General features: G+C 39.8%; 1 protein-coding gene across 2 annotated transcripts in view; it reads left to right on the top strand.

Annotated features, from left to right (window-relative positions):
• fgd5a (FYVE, RhoGEF and PH domain containing 5a) overlaps positions 1–20563 on the top strand; it is a 38965-nt gene extending 18402 nt beyond the window's left edge. Inside the window, exons 6-21 of one of the 2 annotated variants that reach the window (XM_057362147.1) lie at positions 1216–1367; positions 1832–1988; positions 12682–12772; positions 12886–12936; positions 13041–13099; positions 13416–13487; positions 13996–14064; positions 16223–16306; positions 16422–16501; positions 16601–16694; positions 16809–16946; positions 17378–17480; positions 17580–17716; positions 17851–17952; positions 18283–18437; positions 18557–20563. In XM_057362147.1, coding sequence (XP_057218130.1) covers positions 1216–1367; positions 1832–1988; positions 12682–12772; positions 12886–12936; positions 13041–13099; positions 13416–13487; positions 13996–14064; positions 16223–16306; positions 16422–16501; positions 16601–16694; positions 16809–16946; positions 17378–17480; positions 17580–17716; positions 17851–17952; positions 18283–18437; positions 18557–18593 — 1581 coding nt within the window. In that variant the 3' untranslated portion in view covers positions 18594–20563. Of the gene's footprint in view, positions 1–1215; positions 1368–1831; positions 1989–12681; positions 12773–12885; positions 12937–13040; positions 13100–13415; positions 13488–13995; positions 14065–16222; positions 16307–16421; positions 16502–16600; positions 16695–16808; positions 16947–17377; positions 17481–17579; positions 17717–17850; positions 17980–18282; positions 18438–18556 lie in introns of both variants that reach the window. The other variant, XM_057362146.1, reaches the window with a different exon arrangement.
• The last annotated feature ends 1382 nt before the right edge of the window (positions 20564–21945 follow it).

The following is a 21945-nucleotide window of genomic DNA, read 5'->3' as shown; positions in this document are numbered from 1 at the left end:
GGTCCCTTATGGGAAATTATGGTTTTAATTGTACCGCGGAGTGCTTTAATAACAGACTAGACATGCGAGAACTAAACCCTAGCTTTCATTTATTTGCTTTGCGCCAGTCTTATAAAAGCCAGTGAAGAAACACTCAGCAGGAATGTAAGTGATTCGTTTCTTAACACCATCCAGTCCAGTTCCAGTGTCACTGTTTATTTACCTCAGCTGAACAGTAAGCAAGTAAATATCTAAAGCCATAAAAATATAATGAGGTTTAAGAAAGTTAAGTTGCTGTAAAGCGAAAACACTTTTTATATTAGTCAGCGAGTTTCTGTTATTAAGATGGTTTTTCATAGCAGCTTCATAGCACCAAGTAAAACTAAAATATCACTGAGTTGTTGGATGAGAGCATTGACAAATGGCAACACGTGTGAGATCAATATACATTGATTTATGCGTGAAGCTTAGACAGGATTCCAGCGTATTACCTCCCAGCGCGATCACGTACAGTACGTACGTATATGAATTTGTTTTATGTCACCACTTTCAACAAAACTGATGGACACACAGACAGCTCTGTGTCATTGGTGGTCTCCTACAGCTTTGCGTGCAAGGACATGTCTCTCTAAGCTATTCATAAGGTACACAACATTTCATGTACAGTGGGTCAAGTAAATAAATCCTGTCCGTGAATTTAGTGGTCACTGAACAGGCCAGCTCATGGCCTCTCAATTTAACCGTCAGTCACGTTCAAAACAAATATATTCAGTAGAAACGAATAACTCGTTCCCCCGACGGGTGAAATCGTGGGCAAAGATTGTGCCGAAGCTGTGGGATGGTACACAGACTGCTCCCAGCTCAATCCAGTGGCTTAAGCTTTGAAAGCTCATCCTGAGAGATGAATTTGGTCAGAGTTCAGTTTATAGTGAGGAGAGAGGGGACAAGTACAGATTTAGAGAGTATTGCACGAAAGACCAAGGGAGTTGGTATAGTTTCTATTTCCCTACTGATATCCTTTGTGTTTGTATGCACTGAACAGAATGTGATGTGAGAAAGAGACTGTAAGAAAGAAACAGGAAATGACATACTGCTGTAACCCGCACCAACGATCGAACAGACACAGCTGCCTGTTTAATTCTAACGGTCAGAGAGAGATGGAAAAACGAAATGATGACATTTGTGGTTTTTCATTTGTCATATAGTATTTCTCACTCCAATCTATTTGTTCTTCAGGACTTTAGAGAAGCAGTGGAGTCAACAATTGGGGAGGATGAAGAACCCCTGTTAGAAAAAGTTAAACTGGAGGAGATCCTCAGCACCCTTCCTCAAGTTTACCACCTCCACACTGAGATCCTCAATGAGCTGGACACCCGCATGAAACAGTGGTGAGTGTAAAAACATTCAAACTGTACTAATGCACATTCTGCATGTTATATAGCATGCCAATCCATAAAGTCATTTATGGAAGGTTACAATTCGCTGCTGTCCTTCTGAAACCTCGTATCGTCGTGGTTATTCTTTTTTGTTGTTATGTGTTTTTTTGTTTCATTTTTTGAAAAACTGCGAAGGTTTCAGAAGGACAGAGACGATATTAATCTTTTACAACGTGCTGTTGCATGCACAAACCATCTATACATTTCTCCATTTGAACCATATTCATATATGGACATAACAATGACTTTCTCACCAATTTACGCACACATTACACCCCAACAGATTATACTTGCTATCTCTCCCACAACAATTCATGTGATGCTACAGTTGCACAATCAGTTATAATGCCAGCGTGAATGCCCTTGGATGCCCTCTGAGGAGCCAAACTCATCTCGTGTCTCTCGTTCATATCCAGGGAGGACAGCCCGACCGTGGTTGATGTCATTTTAACACGCCGGGCAGAGTTTTCAGCCTTCGCAACCTACATCTCCGACTATGACCACAGCATGTCAGTGCTGGAGGAGAGCTGCAGACAGAACAAAGCTTTTGAAGATGTGGTGAAACAGTTTGAGGTATTCATGGCTGGTTGCATTTATGATAAATACAAGGGATATGTCAGGCGTGCTGGATTTCTAAGAATTAATGTCATAAATTCAGTCAAATCGGTTGTTTTATCATTTAAATATTGTGGCAAATGGTATCAAGATTTACATCACACTTCCAAGACATAATTGTAAATGGTTTTGTGTGCGATCATGACAGTACCTGTTGCGTATTAAAGACACAATCAGCGCACTGTACCAGAAATGTTGGTACAACAGAAACTGAATCATCTCATTGGAGGATGGTTGGTGGAGTCACTGACCACACATTTCAGTGTTGATCGGGATCACCAACGACAAGAAGCCAGCTGTCCTCGCTCATTAATATGCATGAGCATCTGCATTCAGAGTAGCCTCTGTGGGTGGTAGACTCTAAATTGGATCCTCAATGTATAGCAGGAAGAGGAAAGGGTGAGAAAGACTGATTTAGCTAACTGTCTCCAATCATTATCTGCTCTTGTCGTAATGCAAATTTCTTTTCACACATCAGCCTATAGAGCTGCAGCACTTCTCACTTGCACTTTTTAAAGTGTGACAGAAGTTCAGATGTTTTTATTTTACCTTCATCCAACCTAAAAACAGTTTCGTTCATCCACATAATTGAAGTGAATGAATAAAAAGTTGATCGCTGTTTATTGGTATATCTGTCACTCATTTTCTTTAGTTTGTATTTATTGGAAATGTATAGTCCTTGACTCTCACCAATTATTCATTGTATTTTTATAGTTAATATTTTGTTAGTGGCTGCAGATAAATATTTTTTTAAGACAGCTTTGACTGGCGTTTTATAGTAGATTTAGATACACATGAACTGAGCTCGGTGACATGTTCATGTTCATAGCTTGGTGACATATTTCATATTTCTGAGATAGAGAGGCCATTTTTAATCTTTAGTAACATGTTTTATTTTTTAATCTTTAATAAAATGTGACAATCTGACATGCGTCAGGTTTCTCTCGTGGCTTTACAAACAATAGAGGAGGCTTAAGATCTTCAAACCTCACGGTTAAGATGTCATTTCTGCCTATGACAGCACATACTGTCTTCACAAAGATTTAATCACAATAAAATGTCTTCCTTTACGTGCTCAAACTCAGGTGTAGTAACACATACAGGCTTTGACTGGCTGGTGTATGTACTGAACAGCATTGGTTGCCTGCGGTCACTCCGCACTGATGAAACCAATAGCGCTGACTCTCACAAACACAACACAAGAGTCAAGTGCAAGCCTTCCTCACATTTCTCTTAACCTGCCAGCCATTAGTCTAAGCACTGCTGACTTCTTTTATTTACCCAATCTGTTCTTTGATGCTTCTTTCGGCTTGTTAAACAGGAGATGCAGTTGTTTTCATTGATCGATGCCTTTGGCGAACAACTCAAGTGGCGAAAAATCTGCTGGTTTTTGTCAGCAATATCACGATTGAAGTAACGTACCACGTTCTGTCCGTGCCATTTGTGTTGTTGAGCTGAGAATATCAGTTCATATCAGACTGTTTAATGCAAGATTGGGTCATTTTATGAACTGATGCACATACAGTAGATGTTTATGCTGAAAATTCTTTAAAGTTAAACATTTGGACATGTTAAGGTCAAAGTATTGTTATATTTGAAAATGTGGTTAATGTCCTTAAACGTCGCAGCATTATTGTCAGAATGCAACAATCATAATACCTTCATTTATATACAGTATATATATATTATTCTTTTTTTGCTTTTAAGGATGGGTTAAATCATACTTCATATTTTTTTCTTGCAGTATACATCTGCTTAAATAGAATATGCAATATATTTATCTATATCTATATATAAATTATCTTGTAGATATGGAATAGATTTGGGGCTTTTTGTCCCATGGGGTTCCCTGGTGTTGCTTTTTGCGTTAGAAAATACACAAGCAGCATTTTGACCGTATGGTCCTCACTGGCTCTGATGGTGTATGCATTAGGAATTCTCTTCTCTGGAGTAGAGCCTGTGTAATCTTATTTTCTGTACGTGTGTGTGCGCACGTGCCGGGTTGATGACAGAGATGAAGTATCTACAGTAGCTGATCTGATCATCACTGTGACCGGATAGGATTAAACCATGTGCAGTTAGACTGTTTACAAGGGTTTTTACCAGTAACGCGTGCTTGTGTGTTTATTCGTCTAGAATATGTAAAGAGAAAGACAGAGTTGGGACAATCTAAGAGAGGACATTGTTTTGCAAGCTTCCTGTTTATATTCAAGATTCTGTCACAATTTAGTATTTTTTGTATTTGTTGCTCAGAGGTCATAACTGTCACTCTCTCATGACTCCGGACAGCTAATAGAGAATTTAGATGCTGTATGTTTTCACTAAAACATCCACTTTGTCCCTTCTCTTATAATTCCTCAGAAGAAATATTATATAAAACAAATAAGATAAAATTTGTTTGCAGATAAATCTGGGCACAGTCTGTGACATTGTTGATCTTTTTAGGAACTATAGAGACTCCTTTTTTCTCCACTTCATCTCAGTGTGGTCTAAAAGAGAGATAAATAAGATCTTACCCAGCCCATGAATTTGTATGCAAGTAATATGTGTGTGTATCATTAACACTTAGTTTTACTCTTAAAGGTCCAATGTGTAATTTTGGAGGGGATCTATTGACAGAAATGCAAATACATTACTGTGTGTTCAGAGGTTTATAAAGACCTTACATAATGAAGCGTTATGTTTCTATAACCTTTGAATGTGTTATTTCTGTCTACTTACAGCGCGGGTCCCCTCGCATGGAATTCACCATGTTGTTTCTACAGTAGCCCTAAACAGACAAACTCAAAAAAATTATATGTTCAAGTTAATTAACCTTTTTATGTCAACAGATTCCACATAACTGGATTACGTTGGATTTAAGTAACATTATCTATTTCAGTAAACTTAAGGTACTTACATAAAGTTAATGCAATGTTGTTTAGTTGAATCAGATTAAGAGTCTTGTTTTTGTTTTAAATGATTATCTTGATAATCATTACGAATATAAAAAAAACAATTTTCTTGAATAGGGTTAGAAAATTCATTTATTCAATGAAGGCATCCAAGAACACTTTTTAATTTGATACATTTTTATTAAAAATCAGACAAAACCTACATTTGTCTTCAATAAGAAGATATTGAGTTACGAGAACTCAACAGAAGTTTGAAGTAAAAAATGTAACCGCCCACTCCCTAACCGAAGGCAACACTTTTCTGAATAATGGTAGCCACAAAACTGAAAAATATAACAAACTCTTCAAAACCTTAAAGATAAATGAACATTAAACAGTAACAAGTGTTTATTTTTACAAAAACATGCATAAAATAACACTAATTTAAGAAACTAACTCTCAAAATGCAGTCATACGCAAAGCATGCTGGGAAATATAAGTCCTCTGCCCAATTGTAACAATTTTATGTTCACACAACACAACTCCTTTATGTTGTCCCAACATGAATGGATTAAGTTATATGACTAAACATAAAAAATCATGTTGTGACCCAATTTTCCAAAAGTTGTGTTGATTCAACTTAAGTTAGTTAAGTTAATTGGACAAGCAGCAAAAATCATTTTTTTTAGTATGCTCTACAGAGCGCCTTTCGTAAATTCATTATATCCTTCGGAAAGAAGCAAAAACGTGACCAGACGTTTGTTCTGTGTCAGCCACCGTAGTGCTTTGAAAGGGAGGGGGGAGTAATGGGTGAGCCGTTGTTTGCATACACTGGACCTTTAAATTGCGCAGATGGAAAGAACGAGACAAAGACAACACACACACAAATGCACACACTGATCTGGCATCTGGGCAATGAGGCGAAAGAAAGCTAATTAGCCGAGCAGCCTTCTTAAACAACCCTGAATTAAATCAGCTGTCCTTGCAGACGCTGCTTCAGCCGGACTAGTGCCTGATTTGTGTAGCGTGTCTGTTTACTGGCACGAGCTGCCGTCCCCTCTTCCAACAAGCTCATTGGCTGTGTCCCAACCCAACAGGGTCTGCCCTCACACATACACATTCAGACACGCACAAAGACTGGTCACTTCTTCAGCACAAATGTCAATTGGATTGTAATTTAGCGTTATCATTCTGAACTCTGCTGTTCATCAATACCATCACTTTGAACAATGGAGCCACGTTGTCCTTTGACACTGGGAATCAGACAGGCTTTTATGGATGCTCAGGATGATGTGCATCGCAGTGAAGGAACAGATACAGAGAGGAAGTAATTAGATAATGGAGCACAGGTGCATGATATTCAGATGAGAGAAAGGCTGTGTTCACACTGCGAGACAAAGTGCCCACCTCTGATTTCCTGTTTTAATCTTATTTATTTTTTATTAGGTTGTTCACCTGACCTTGTGTGGTCTAAACAGATGACATCACTAAAATGATCTGCATGTACTGTGTATACTGTAACATATGGTATAAAAATACATCAAATGGACTTCCTGTTTAAAATCTAAACGAATGATTTGTGACCTCACGGTTCACGCTAAAGTTACATAACAAAAAATAATCTTTGAGTTATTCTCTCATATGTTGTTCACATTGAAATGTATGTCCATATTGAAAACATCTCCTGTGCTACTATAAAATGACATGAAATGAGTAAGGTGATGAATAGAATGGGACGTGATAAAAATGATGAGGTTACGATACAGGCAAACAGAATAAGCTTGTGTGAGAGATATTGAAAGCCAGAGGGCATGTGTGCTGTGGGAGTGATGTTGTGGCAGGTGTGTGAGCTGGACAATCACTGTTTGCCGTCTTTTATCTCGAGGCCACAACTCCCTCTGTGCAAACCTGCATTCACTCACACACACACACACACACACACGCACACACGCACACACACACACACACACACACACAGGTGGTTGTATTTTTGTTAAGAACACAGTGGTCCTTTGGATATTAGGTTATTGACAGCATCTCTTTCCCAGAAGCTTTTTTCTGGAGGTCTCTGGAGAAAGAAGGAGCCCTCACTATAAGACTAGAGTTATTCGCCGATGTTCTGCCCTCTGCCGACCTTTCATGTCCCCTCTAGGTTCCTTAGAGCTCACATGAACAATGACATGTCAAAGTCAATTAGGCCTTGATTGATTTTTTTCGCCCTGTGTTTGACTGATTCACTTGTTCACTTTTTCTCTCGGTGAATGATATAATTGGGTATGTAATTGGATGGAATGAGGCGTGCTCGGGGTTTTGTGTAAGGGAAAAAGAAGGTCAATGAATAACCTTGGTAGAGGCTTTTCTGAGTGGTGCTTTTGTGATCTATGATACTTTACCTTGTTGTACAGGTCAAAGGTGGAAAAAAGCCCTACATTCCGATAAAACTGTATGAACATTATGAGTGGACCTCAGGGGGAAAATAATGATTTCATATGACACATTTAAAGATAGTTCAGTATATTACTGTTTGAAATATGATTTCATTGCTGCACCTTAATTTTCGTTTCATCGAATGGATGCACTGGTTCGAAGTTAACTTCCAATCTGTGTTTGGTTATAATATAGTATAATTTATTTTATAATGAATTTATATTAATATTTAATTGTCTATTTATTGTATTCAATTACATTAAAACTACAGTTATTGATTCTTTTAGGAGATCTACAGGAAGTTAAAGGGATACTTCACCCAAAAATGAACATTCTGTCATCATTTACAAATTTTTTGTTCCAAATCTGTATAAAATTACTTTGTTCTGATGAACACAGAGAAAGATATTTGTAAGAATGCTTATAACCAGACAGATTTTGCCCCAAATTGACTCACATAGGAAAAAATACTTGTGACAGAAGTTATGCCACATAAGTTACGCCACATAATGGAAGTGAATGAATAAAACGTTGATCGCTGTTTATTGGTATATCTGTCACTAATTTTCTTTAGTTGTATTTATTGTAAATGTATAGTTCTTGACTCTCACACGGTGTCTACACCGGACGCGACACAAAAGAAGACATTTTGAAGAATGTAGGACAGCAAACCGTTCTGGGGCACTTTTGACTACCATTGCATTTTTTCCTACTATGGTAGTCAATGCAGCGGGGCAAAATCTGTCTGGTTATAAGCATTCTTCCAAATATATTTCTCTGTGTTCATCAGAACAAAGAAATGTATACAGATTTGGAACAACTCGAAGGTGGGTAAATGATGACAGAATTTTCATTTTTGGGTGAAGGATCCCTTTAAGTTTGGTCCACATAACTTTTGTTTGTTCTTGCCACTGAAACCACCTATAGATATGCAGATTTGTTAATACTTCACCAATTTACTTTTTCAGTATCAATTTACCATTTCAGTATCACCCCCGTTGCCATGGAAACTAATAAAATGCCAAGAATCCAAGGGCATAAACAGCTCAATGCTTAGGTGTAACTACATTGTGCATAGCATGTAAATACATTACCTCAAGCATTAGTGTCATGATTCTGCCACATCATGTCATGTTTCTCGTGGTGTAGTGGCAGGATCATGACAGAACCCCATGTTTCATGTGGAGAGGGGTAATTTTGGCCCTTATGGCCTTCCATACACCCTCTCCAGTCTCGTCTCTGTTCCCGCCCTCTCATCTCCTCGTTATTGCTTGTTTATTGTTTCATGTCCTTCACCTGTTCCCATCTTGATTTATCCCCTTTATAATGCCCTTGTGTTTTTCTGCCCTGTGCTGGTTCATTTTGATTCGTGTGGTGTAAGTCCCTGTGTCTAGTCTAGTCTAGTCTAGTCTAGTCATTTTGTAAATTATGTCAAGTGTTTACTGTAGTTCTTGTGTAAGTTTAGTTAGTCTTAGTCCTGTCTTGTCATGTTATTATATTCCCTTGATTTGTTGTTACCCCCTCGTGGTTTTTTGGTTTTGTCTTTATTATTTATTAAACGTCTTAACCCCTTACCCGCTGTCTGCACCTGGGTCCTCTGTCCTTGTGTCTCACCACGTTTCCTGACACATTAGTGTACAGTATTTCTGTTTTTAATGTATGTGATTGTTTTAAACTTAAAGGTACAGTTCACCCAAAAATGAAAATTATGTCATCATTTACTCACCCTCAAGTTGTTTCAAACCTGTATAAATTTCTTCGTTCTGCTAAACACAAAGGAAAATATTTGGAAGAATGCTTGTAACCAAACAGATCTCATCCCCCATTGAGTCCCATTGTATTTATTTTCCCTACTATGGCAGTAAATGGGAGATGAGATCTGTTTGCTTACTGACATTCTTCCAAATATCTTCCTTTGTGTTCATCATAAAGAAATGTATACAGGTTTGAAACAATTTGAGGGTGAGTGAATGGTGACTAGGGTTGGGAATCGAAAATCGAAAGGCTAGGAATCGGATCAGAAACAAAAGGAATAGGAATCGGATACTTGAGATTAAAATTTGAATTCCTCTTATCAATTCCTGTTTGCATATTTTCAGAAAAGTACACGCGTTGCGCGATCTGCTGATATCTCAATAAAAGCCCTTATGAAAATTAACAATATTTTTACTATAGGAAGTGTCATGGCTCTGCTTCATTTAGTCATGTTTTTCTTGGTCCTGTAGCAGAGCCATGACAAAGTCTTTGGTTATGTGTGGAGAGAAACATATTGTTGTCCTTTTGACAATAATATACGTTCTCTCCAGTGTCTCGTCTCTGTTCCCGCCATCTCGTTTCCTCGTTATCTTTCCCTGAGTGTTTAATTACCCACACCTGCCCCGTGTCGTTATCCTTTGTCTGTCTTCCCTATTTAATACCCTCATGTTTCATTGTCCTGTGTCGGTCATTGCGTGTGCTATGTGCTGTCTTCAGTTGTTTTGTTCTCGTCCAGCGTTAGCGTTATTGCCTGTTCCTGTTGTAGCTATGTCATCGGCTAGTAAGTGTTTAGTTTAGTTTAGTTTAGTTTAGTTTAGTTTAGTTTAGTTTGTCAAGTGTTTATTCAGTCTAGTGTTTAGTCAGTCTTCGTTCTGTGCTTGTTTATTATTTCTTGTTGCTGTTTTACCCCATCGCGGGTCCTTGTTTTGTGTTTGTTAAAATAAAGTCTTTTGTGTTAACCCCTTAATCACTGCCTGCCTGCATTTGGGTTCTCCACCACGTATTTCATGATCAGAATGACCGACCAACCAATCAGAACCCAGCGGACTGGCCGCTCAAGCCCGCTTGCTGCTAGGTTTCCGCCAGGGGAACTACGGAATCGGGAGTTCGCCGGGGCATTCTCGGCGGTGGCTGAGACGGCTGAGTTCAACGAGGCAGAGTTGAAGACGATCTTCAACTGCTGCCTCACTCAGCGCCTCACCCCGTCTGAGAAGAGGCTGCTGGGTCCCCTAGGGTTCGCGGCAATGGTCAGGTTCGTGGCCAACCGGGACGATCCGGGGGTGGGGTTCCACGTGGGACTTCCACCTCGCGTCGATCACGCCGGAGGGCCTCGACCTGACTGCCGCTGCCCGGGGGGACTCGTACCTCCGGCTTGGCTCCACGGTCCCCGTTCACTCTGGTGGCGCCGGTAGGGCGGGGAGGAGGGGATCCGGGATGACGTCGGCTGATCCTCCGCTGCGAACTCCCTCCGGTCCCCAGGATTCGCCAAGGTCGGCTATGGATCCGTGGTGCGGAGAAGGAGGGAGAGGCGCAGCGGAGGAGCGTCCACGCCGGTGCAGCCGGCTCCAGTCCGGTGCAGCCGGCGTCCAGTCCGGTGCAGCCGGCGTCCAGTCCGGTGCAGCCGGCGTCCAGTCCGGTGCAGCCGGCGTCCAGTCCGGTGCAGCCGGCGTCCAGTCCGGTGCAGCCGGCGTCCAGTCCGGTGCAGCCGGCGTCCAGTCCGGTGCAGCCGGCGTCCAGTCCGGTGCAGCCGGCGTCCAGTCCGGTGCAGCCGGCGTCCAGTCCGGTGCAGCCGGCGTCCAGTCCGGTGCAGCCGGCGTCCAGTCCGGTGCAGCCGGCGTCCAGTCCGGTGAGCCGCAGCCGGCGCCGCCAGTCCGCGGTCAGCCGGCGTCGTCAGTCACGGTGCAGCCGGCCGTCGTCATGTCCGGTGCAGCCGGCCAGTCCAGTCCGGTGCAGTCCCGGCGTCCAGTCCGGTGCAGCCGGCGTCCAGTCCGGTGCAGCCGGCGTCCAGTCCGCGTGTGCCAGTCCGCGTGTCCAGCCGTCCAGGTGTCCAGTCCGGCAGTCCGCAGCGTCCAGCGGTGCAGCCGGATCCAGTCCGGTGTCCAGCCGGCGTCCAGCCGCCAGCCGCGTCCAGTCCGGTGCAGCCGGCCTTCCAGCCGGCGTCAAGCCCTGCCCAGCCGGCCTTCCGCCGGCTCAGCCCTGCCCAGCCGGCCTCCAGCCGGTTCCGCCGTTCCCAGTCCGGCAGCCAAGCCGGCCCCGGGGAGACCCCCAGGGTCAAGGACTGTCCCCCCAGGACTCCCCCTAAGTCCCCTAGGACTACGCGCCCCGAGCGCAGCCGGGGACTGGGACTTCTCCCCACCCCATGGACTGCCCCCTATGGGCCCTGTTTGGCCCTCCCCCCTCCCATGTTTGTTTTTTTGTGTCCCACCCAAGTCCTGTTGTTGTTTTTCTGTCTGCCCTTGATTTTGTTTTCTTTGTTTTGCCTTGTCCTGTCTGTCTCCCAGTCTGTCTTGTCTCGTCCGTCTACCCCTTGGTGAGCACCTGGAGGTGCTCATTAAAGGGGGGGCTTCTGTCATGGCTCTGCTTCATTTAGTCATGTTTTTCTTGGTCCTGTAGCAGAGCCATGACAAAGTCTTTGGTTATGTGTGGAGAGAAACATATTGTTGTCCTTTTGACAATAATATACGTTCTCTCCAGTGTCTCGTCTCTGTTCCCGCCATCTCGTTTCCTCGTTATCTTTCCCTGAGTGTTTAATTACCCACACCTGCCCCGTGTCGTTATCCTTTGTCTGTCTTCCCTATTTAATACCCTCATGTTTCATTGTCCTGTGTCGGTCATTGCGTGTGCTATGTGCTGTCTTCAGTTGTTTTGTTCTCGTCCAGCGTTAGCGTTATTGCCTGTTCCTGTTGTAGCTGTGTCATCGTCTAGTAAGTGTTTAGTTTAGTTTAGTTTAGTTTAGTTTGTCAAGTGTTTATTCAGTCTAGTGTTTAGTCAGTCTTCGTTCTGTGCTTGTTTATTATTTCTTGTTGCTGTTTTACCCCATCGCGGGTCCTTGTTTTGTGTTTGTTAAAATAAAGTCTTTTGTGTTAACCCCTTAATCACTGCCTGCCTGCATTTGGGTTCTCCACCACGTATTTCATGACTAAGGAAGCATAGTTTAACTATAGTATTTGCATTAAAAAGCACAGGAACCACAAATTAACCATAGTTTCATTATAGTTACTACAGTTTAACCATGACGTAGTTCAGCTATGGTAATACAAATTGTAATAAATCAGAAAAAACATGATTCTATGTGTATATATACACAACATGGTGCTCATAAATATATATATTTTTGCGAACAAGTCAATAAGCAGGCTGAATGATCATACAGGTTGATATCTAAATGTTTTACTTCAACTGTGGAATCGAAACTGGGAATTGATAAGAATCGAAATCGATAAGCAGAATCGGAATTGGAATCAATCAAATTCAAACGATTCCCAACCCTAATGATGACAGAATTTTTAATTTTGGGAGAACTATTCGTTTAATTGATCTATTTTACCTACATGTGTGCTGTGTTCGTAATCTGTGTGTGTGTGTGTTTCTTCCAGACAAAGAACGCAGAAGGAGTTCGTGTTCCTCTATCACATCAGCTGCTGCGAGTCATTGTGCGTGTGCTCCAGTACCGCATGCTGCTCACAGGTGAACACTGTGTGTGTCTGTGTTGGAGAGAGTAGTGTCTAAGAGGCTGTACCCATTTACACTTTGTAAAATTCACATAAGAATGATGTTCCTTTCTATCACATTCTTTCCAGATTACTTAAACAACCTCTCGCCGGATTCTAAAGAGTATGAAGACACACAAGGTATTGTTGTTTTATACAGTACATGCTACATAATGATGGACATTTGCTGTCTTTAAATTGTGAAGCCAGTAACTGTGCTTATGACTGCATTTTGTTATCAACAGCTGCATTGGTCATTGTATCAGAGGTTGCTGACCAGGTTAATGACAATCTAAAACACGGGGTGAGTTTTCTCTGTGTGAGGGAGTGTTGTTGTTAATACATGTTAAAAAAGGGGAGAGTGGAAATGATGTCACCAAACAAAGTATCCCAGGTGTCTGGAAACAAAGACAGCAGTGTGAAAAGGCCAGTCTGAATGAGTGAAACAGAGAGACATCCTTAAACACACACGCATACAATGTCAGACAGACACAGAATCCCTCAATCTCTCTGTTCATTTCTGAGCAGCCTTTTCTCTCCCTTGTTCATGTTCAAACACAAGGAGAGATTCTAATTTTCCCATTCTCTTTCTCTCTCATTTTTCTCTGCTCTATTCACAGGAGAACCTGCTTCGTTTGGTCCACATTGACTACAGCGTGAGAGGCAAGAGAGACCTTCTTCAGCCAGGAAGGGTAAATTCAGCTTATAGTCGATTTTTTTGTAGTGACGTGTTGCTAAGCTATAACATCACAATATCAATCCCTTAAAGTGAAACTCTCAACATGACCTCTGTACAAAAAATAAGTACACTTCGTTTTTTTATTAAATATGCTTAAGTAAAGTTTAAGTATATTTTAAGTCAACTTTATGTAGTAAGTACTGTATACTGATTTCAGTGCACAAATGCAGTCATAGTACAGTATACTTATATGTGTACGATTTCAATACTATTTGGCATACTATTTTTAAGTATACTTTGATGTATAGTTCACTTTTTCGTTTGTATTTTGTCTGCAAGGTTGTGCTGTAAAATGCTGTTAAAATACACACAGCTCATTGGATTTGCAGTCCATCCAGTTCCAGTTTATAGTTTACTGTTTTTTTACTGCCTGTAAAACCTAAGAGTTTAGAAACTGTTATTAGAAACACCCTCACTCATACTGTAACTCATCTGGCCTCTGGCATTTGTGTGTGTTTCAGGTGTTTGTCAAGGAGGGCACTCTGATGAAGGTCTCTCGTAAATGCCGACAGCCAAGACACCTCTTCCTGGTATCTTTTCACACTTTTCTACTTTATTTACGAGTTTTATTTAGGCTCGTTGATCTTATGAATGGGTTGGCTTACATCTGGACCTCATAAATTCTTTTGACATTTTGACAAACGCAGTTTCATACGCATTAGTATGTTCAAGGTTTAAATTCCTAGAGAGTACGCGATTACATACTGTACATGCACATTGTTTTAGGCACTGAACGTTCCAGCTGTAGCACAAGGCTACTCCACCCCTCTCCTCTCTTGTTTTCGAGGGTCCTGTTTCCCCTCAGGATGTCTGCTGTAGGTTATTGGAAGCCAGCTTCCTGTCTGTAGTGTACTGACAGCACACTACTGACTGACCTAGACCCAGAGAACAACAGATTAATACTGATATACTACAACTGAAAAATAACACATATGAGCAGCTGGTTCTGTGTTAAATAAAGCACAGTTCTCTGCTTTAACGATCATAGTTGTATTGCTGAAAAGTATTATTATTATTAAGATTATTATTTCATATTATTAATATGAGGCTGTGCCACCCCACTGTTATAATAATGCATTACTGGTAGTTTTTAATTAAGGTCAGGACTCTGTACATGCTGTCCTGACATGTGATTGTTCTCTCTAACCAACATGTCCTTCACACACCTATAGATCATTTGGTTGTCCAGATTCTAGACACTGTTGAGATTTTTTCATCTCTATCTCTGTCATACTCTCTGTCCTTTACTCTCAAACCCTCCCTGAATTGATCAAACTTTGACTGATGCTGTTTTAGGAGAGCTTGTGACTTATGTCATAGAGTCCAGTGCTGACTGGGCGTGAGGGTCCCCTGATATTCCCCTGTAATTTATGAAGTAATAAGTGAGTCGGCTCAAAAAAGCCGACCAACCATCAGTCACACGCAAATGCTCAAGGGTCTTTTCCTCCCATCAAAACCACCCATCACTATGGATACTGCCCTACAAAAGGTCACACAAGTGTAATATCTTTGAAGGACGGCTTCTAGATCAAAAATACATGTTAGAAACACCGGGGACATGGTTGCCACTGTCATAGAAATCATAGAAGGCTATTTGTAAAATGTGATTTGCAGACCTGGATGTGTATGAATGTGTATGGTGAATATCATTTTTTTGGCTTTAAACCCACATTTGAGCTATGTTCAACTTATTTTCTTCATTGGAGTAATGTGTTTAGAAGTATTGTTTATCTCTAAATTATGGTATGGTTTTGGTAATGCAGTTAATCGTTTTGGTTTTGTTAATGTTAATTGTTTTATCTCTGGTGTCTAATATACAAGTGTGTCCCAACAATCTTGATCAATCCGAAAAAATTTTTTTTAATATCTTAGAAATGAATTGCATAGTAGGTACAGAGCTGCACATTTGAAGTGCGGTTTTAAGTTCTGGGCTGTGTTCTGTAGCAACGTGTCTGAGCACCATGGAAGTCATAGTTGAGACTTGTTTGAATTCTCACCAATGTTTCTTCAAAGAGGTCTCTCAGGGGGTTAACACACTGGATAAAGCAGAACTGATAGCGATTTAGTTTATGGCAGTATTGTTATTTCCATTACATTCTGAGCTGTTTCTGGGCTGTTGTGACTGTTAGTGTTGATGTTTTTGTTGTCCCTGTCCTACGGCCTCCACCCAAAAGCCTTTCACAGGAGCGTCCGGACTGAATTCTTGGACCCTGCCTCTGAACTGCGGATGTTTGGGGCACGAACATTTCATGTCTGATGATGTCACCACTTTTGTTCGGAGCTATACGTGTCGAGCAAACACAATGGTGTTTATAGGGACTGGCAATGATATGAGAAAATAACTAGATGTTTTTTTTTATCGGGCACAACCTATTGTTGTGAACGTGTGAATTGCTTTGTTGAGTGCTGAAGTGTACGTGATACATTTGTGGAGAAATGTTTATGGAGGAAAAGGCAGAAATAGAACAGATCGGCGTAAAAGCTAATTGAAGCATTTACTGCCCTCTTGTGGTGGACATCATATGGAAATCACTTTTGTGATGAATTCATTAATTCGTTATTAATTATTATCAGTAGAAATTTTACGGATACGGATTACAAATTGCATGAATGTTTTTTTTGCAGCATATTGCATATAAAAGCATGTTGTATATAAAGCTCATCATAGTGTGTTTGTTTGTGTTGCAGATGAATGATGTAATGCTGTACACCTATCCTCAGCAGGATGGTAAATACAGACTAAAGAACACACTCACTTTAAGTGGAATGAAGGTAAAACTAACTTAACAAACTGATAAACGTTATGTCTATAAGTGCTTGTGCGTTATTAATAGATTAATTGTTATTTGACCATTAATTGCACTGCATGTATATTATATTTTCACAGGTGAGTAAACCTGTTATAGACAATGTGCTCAATACACTGAGGATAGAAGTCAGTGATGTTACCATCACACTCTCAGCGAGGTAGTCACATTTCCATGGTTTGCATGTGTCTGTACTTCTATAATACAGTTACTTTAAGCACTTAGTCTCTTTCTAACGCTCTCAATCTGTCTCTGATAGTTCTTTAGGAGAGAGAGAGGACTGGTTCCACACGCTGAGTCGGGCTATAGCGGATCACGCTGCTGGTCTCAACACCTTCAGCTGTTCTAGTGAGGTGTGAGAACATTGTCTTATACTGACCACATAGTTTAAAACTAAGTTTTTGTGTAGAATTATTTTAATTAAGAAAGTTAAATGTTGTTTTGACTCATGTACTGTCCATTTACAGGCGAGAGAGAAATTGTGGATGTCTCTCGGAGAGGCCGCACCTGTTCTGGTTCCTGTGTCCCATGTGATGATGTGCATGAACTGCACGTCTGACTTCAGTCTAACACTGCGACGACATCACTGCAATGCTTGTGGAAAGGTAAAACATTAATGCTTGTGGAGTAATATTCTATTTTATATTCTATCAATTTTAGTGTTCAGAAATACATTTATACAGAATTTCATATATTCTGTAATATAATATGCACTAAAATATCAATTTATACTTGATTATAAATAGGACAACGAATGTATCAGCCAGCTGAAAAGAGTCCCTGATTGGCGATTAATTGAGGTGTCAGCGCCCCCTTGTGTTAGGAAAGGGATTATTTCATTCAAACTATAAGGCCCAATTGTTGGGCTTTAGAGTGCATGATTTGTTTTTGAGTCAATTTTGGGATTACATGTTGGAAAAAAATACTTATTTTATTTCAGTTATTTTGTGTATATTTTATTGCTATGTTGTCATGTGTAGCAGCATCTCCAAATAATAACCTATATCACCTGACTACTAATGGTTTTTATTTTTAGGTGGTGTGTCGTTCCTGTTCGCGAAATAGATATCCCCTTAAGTACCTGAAAGACAAGATGGCTAAAGTGTGTGACCACTGCTATGCCGAGCTCAGAAAGAGAGGTATGTGGAATAACCAAAATGTACGGATTTTATACTTTCCTGGTTAGAGACAGAACAGAATAGGTTGATTATGTGTATTATGTTCGTGTGTGCATGTAGGTGGTAATATTCCTGAAACATGTGGGAGCACAAGTCCCCGCACACACAGGGCCAGCAGACCTCTGTCTGCTGTATTCCAGAGCCTCCAGCCCCCGAGTCTGTGGAGGAACAGAAAGAGCACCTCACCTCTCACACAGGTACATATACACACTTCCCTATGACCTCTCTCTCTGTTGAACCTTAACCTCTTTTGCTCACCTTATCCACCTTTGACCTCTATGAATTACTTTGAACTAGATATTTGACCCAACGTATATCTCGGTTTGTGCAGGTGTCTGTGGGTGCAGAAGGGTCCACGATGAGCGGCAGTCTGCAGAGACGCAAAAAGAGCAAAAGGAAGTGGAAGAGGCTGTGGTTCCTGCTCAAAGACAAGGTGCTCTACACCTTTAAAGCACGAGAGGTGAGGGGGCCCAGAGTCTCCCACACCAGCACAAACACTACATAACAAACACTTATACTGTACATATGTAAGTGCACACACATGTAGATTACATTGCTTTACTTGTTAGCACCATACAGGATTCCAATGGCCAATATAAGGGTATTTAAAGAAAACTGATGAAAGTTGTAAAGTTATGGCAACTCTGACCATAACAAAATTAATATGTTTCTTAAGCATTTGCAGACTATTTATTTCTTTATTTTTGCTTGTCCTCTAGTGCACATTGATATCTCCCTGTCTCTCTCTTTTCTTGGTCTACAGGATAAAGTGGCGTCTGAAAGTCTTCCTCTGCAGGGTTTTACTGTAAAGCTGTCTGACCGATCAGAGGGAGAAGACACAGACAGTGTTTTCCAGCTTTATCATAAAAAAACACTCTATTACACTTTCAGAGCAGATGACCAACACATGGCACGCAGGTACAATACTAATAAATATTTCTGTATCAGCTTTGGGTTTTTGTAGATTAGTTATTATTTTGTGATAATACACTGTTTATTTAAATGTCCATAAAAATGAAATGACATTTATTTTGCAGGTGGGTAAATGCAATGGAGGAAGCCACAGTGCTATAGTATCTACATCTTTGCTCAGTTGGCAACAAGACACTGGGCAAAGTTCTCATCTCTCCAGCACAATTCCAGACAGCTAAACCCATTATGGTCTTAAACACTTCAATTAAATCAGAGTTGCCTGTGCTTGAGAAACCAGCGCATTCACACAATGGATACCTTTTTTATCTTTATCTTCTTTTTGGCTGCTGAAGTTTTGGACAGAGTTCTTGAAGCGTGCGTAGAGTCACACAAGGCTTGTTATGTTTGCCGTTTTCCTCTTGCATACTGTTCATTGCCTCATCTTCTTGATGTCACAGACTAATTAAAAAAGTGCCAAATGTATTCAGTGCTGTTCAGTAAAGCATCAGTTTGCTCAGGTGTTGTGAATGACTGTTATAAATACTTATTATTATTTGTGTGGACAAATAAAGGGGAATGTTCTTTTTTAAAACTGTATACGTTTCTATATGCAGATGTAATTCAGTGCAGTCATTTATACACTAAAGCAGTGAATTCATGTAAAATATAAATTAACTCAAAAAGTGCAAGGCATTTAAACAGATTGAATCACGACAAGCCAACACAGGCTTGTTACAAAAATATAATAATTTCTTTTAATTTATAACTATTTAGCATGACATACTCTACAACGTCAGATATTAAGAGTCATGTTTTATAGAAAATAACACCATGTGACATATATTTACATTTGGATTATCAGAACTGTAGCCTAACTGAGACGAGCTGTACATTTTACTCGAAATACTGTAACAATTCACAGTGTAATGTATATAATTTGCTGCTAGAATAATATATTTCTGTCATCTGCTGTGAGATTTTGTAGTTATTTTACAGCGATAAAAATGAAGAAAAAAAACTACAGTTATTGTTTTCTACAATAAGCATTACGCAATGATGCTGTGGTATTAGCCACTTTCGACAAAAATGTAATAAAACAGATTACATTTCTTATTCGGATTTAAAGAAATCCTAAATGCTTTGTTAACAGTAGGAACAATAGCTGCAGTTTTATGGTTACCATGGTAATCCGTGCCTTCAGATGTACTAGCATGTAGGCGTGTGCTTTCGAAGGACAAGTTGGGTGAAACCTCGATGCAAATCAGTATGCAAATGTTGTGAACATCGGTGTCGCATTAACCTTACATTAAAAATTACCAAGTGCCGCATGCTTTATTTAGCCCTGCAGTTTTATAAGCCCTCCATTTCCATCTATTTGTCTTAAGCTGTACAACACTCTCACTTAATTCTTCATTAATTGTCGAACGACCTGACACTCGTTTATAATTTTGCCCGATAATGCAAATAAGACTTTTCAATTCAGATAGGCCTATGGTGTGTATTTTATCATAAGCTGGCACTGAATCGTCGATATCTCTTCTGTAAGTAAAGGCCTGTAAAACAGAGTCATGTTCTAGTGTTGTATTGCATTTTGTTAGCTGGAGATATCCTTAACGTAATTATAACTGCATTGTGTTGAGGTGAATTGTGTTGTATATTTCCATCACATTGGAAAGGACTATAGCCTACTGTATATGACATACGTTCAACTGAGCCTTTTCACTTTATTTTTACAAACAGTGGGTTGATGCTCTTTAAATTGCTATCACCATACACCCTTTTATATCAAGTTGTTTCTTTTATTTGTCTGTGAATGTTAACGTTTAAAAACGGTTTTCTGTAAAACCGAAAAAGTGCCAGTACTCATTTTCAGTCATTTGTACTCTAGCGCTGTAAAAAATTTTCTGTGGGGTGAAATCTTTTTTCCTGAATCCGTAATGAATTAATATGAAGGTCCTGCATACCAATGAAGAAAAATAATGTAAATGTACATAATTAAGGGAGGGGGGGGGTGAGAATGCATTTCATCCCTGTGCTTCATCCCTTTCTGACAGAATCACTCATGTACATGTTTCTTTCTTTTAAGAAATGTAAAGAGCTGTTTCATACTAGTAAAGATCGATAATAACATCGTTTGACCTTATGTTCAACATTTTTAAAATTAGATATTAGGTGCTTGACAGAATGTCTCTGTTTGAGCAAAATGTTAGTAAATTAATATTATGTATATTCTTATTTTACACTTAAAAGTATTTTTCCAACTGTTAAGATACAGCCTGTAGAGGGCAGTACACACTTAATCAAAATATAACTGTGCATTTTCTTTTTCTTTTCTAAAGATGTACATATACATACAGATACAGATAAACTATATATAATTATATATATTAGTGTTGCTAAATCGATTAATCTAGTTTAAATACATTTTTATGTATGAATTTAAATAGCCTATACATTACACATATTTCATAAATATTAACATGTAGACCGTGTGTAGTGTATTTTTATATACATGTACATATAAATATGCACAACACACACAGCCTATTATATACACACAAAAACTTTTATTTTGGAATCGATTAATCATGATAGTTCAGCTGTATATATGTGTATATACACACGCACGCACACACACACACACACACACACACACACACACACACACACACACACACACACACAGGCTTTGGTTGACTATCCCCGTGGGGACAGTCCATAGGCGTAATGTTTTTATACTGTACAAACTGTATATTCTATCTCCTATCCCTAACCCAACCCCTAAACCTAAAGATCGTAGAAAACTTTTTGCATTTTTAGATTTTCAAAAATTATCGTTCTGTACAATTTATAAGCTTTTGTGCCCGTGGGGACCTCAATTTTGGTCCCCACAGTGACACGGGTCCCCATGAGTTGGCATTCAGGCTTAGGTCCCCACTAACATATAAAAACCAAGTCCACACACACGTCTGGTTTATTATCTCCGTGGGGACAGTCCATAGGCGTAATGTTTTTTATACTGTACAAACTGTATATTCTATCCCCTATCCCTACCCCTAAACCTAAAGATCATAGAAAACTTTTTGCATTTTTAGATTTTTGAAAAATATTGTTCTGTACAATTTATAAGCTTTTTTGCCCATGGGGACCTCAATTTTGGTCCCCACGGTGACACGAGTCCCCATGTGTTGGTGTGTATTCAGGTTTAGTTACCCATCGGGATATAAAAACATGAACACACATATACACACACACACACACACATATATACATATATATATATATATATATATATATATATACACACATAGGCTACATACATACATATATACAGTATATAAAGTATTTATATATATATACACTCTGTAACAAATTCGGGCTATCAAACATATGGTGCTTATTCAAGACGTGATGTTTAATGTTGATCCCCGATAGTAGGAGAGTGCCATTATCTCAGTAATCTTTCTACATGTAAGCTCTGTTATCAAACTTCAGCCTAGTAATGCGATATAAC

The sequence above is a fragment of the Triplophysa rosa genome, linkage group LG20, assembly GCF_024868665.1.
Source record: "Triplophysa rosa linkage group LG20, Trosa_1v2, whole genome shotgun sequence".
NCBI classification, from domain to species: domain Eukaryota; kingdom Metazoa; phylum Chordata; class Actinopteri; order Cypriniformes; family Nemacheilidae; genus Triplophysa; species Triplophysa rosa.
This window is presented reverse-complemented; position numbering and strand designations above follow the sequence as displayed.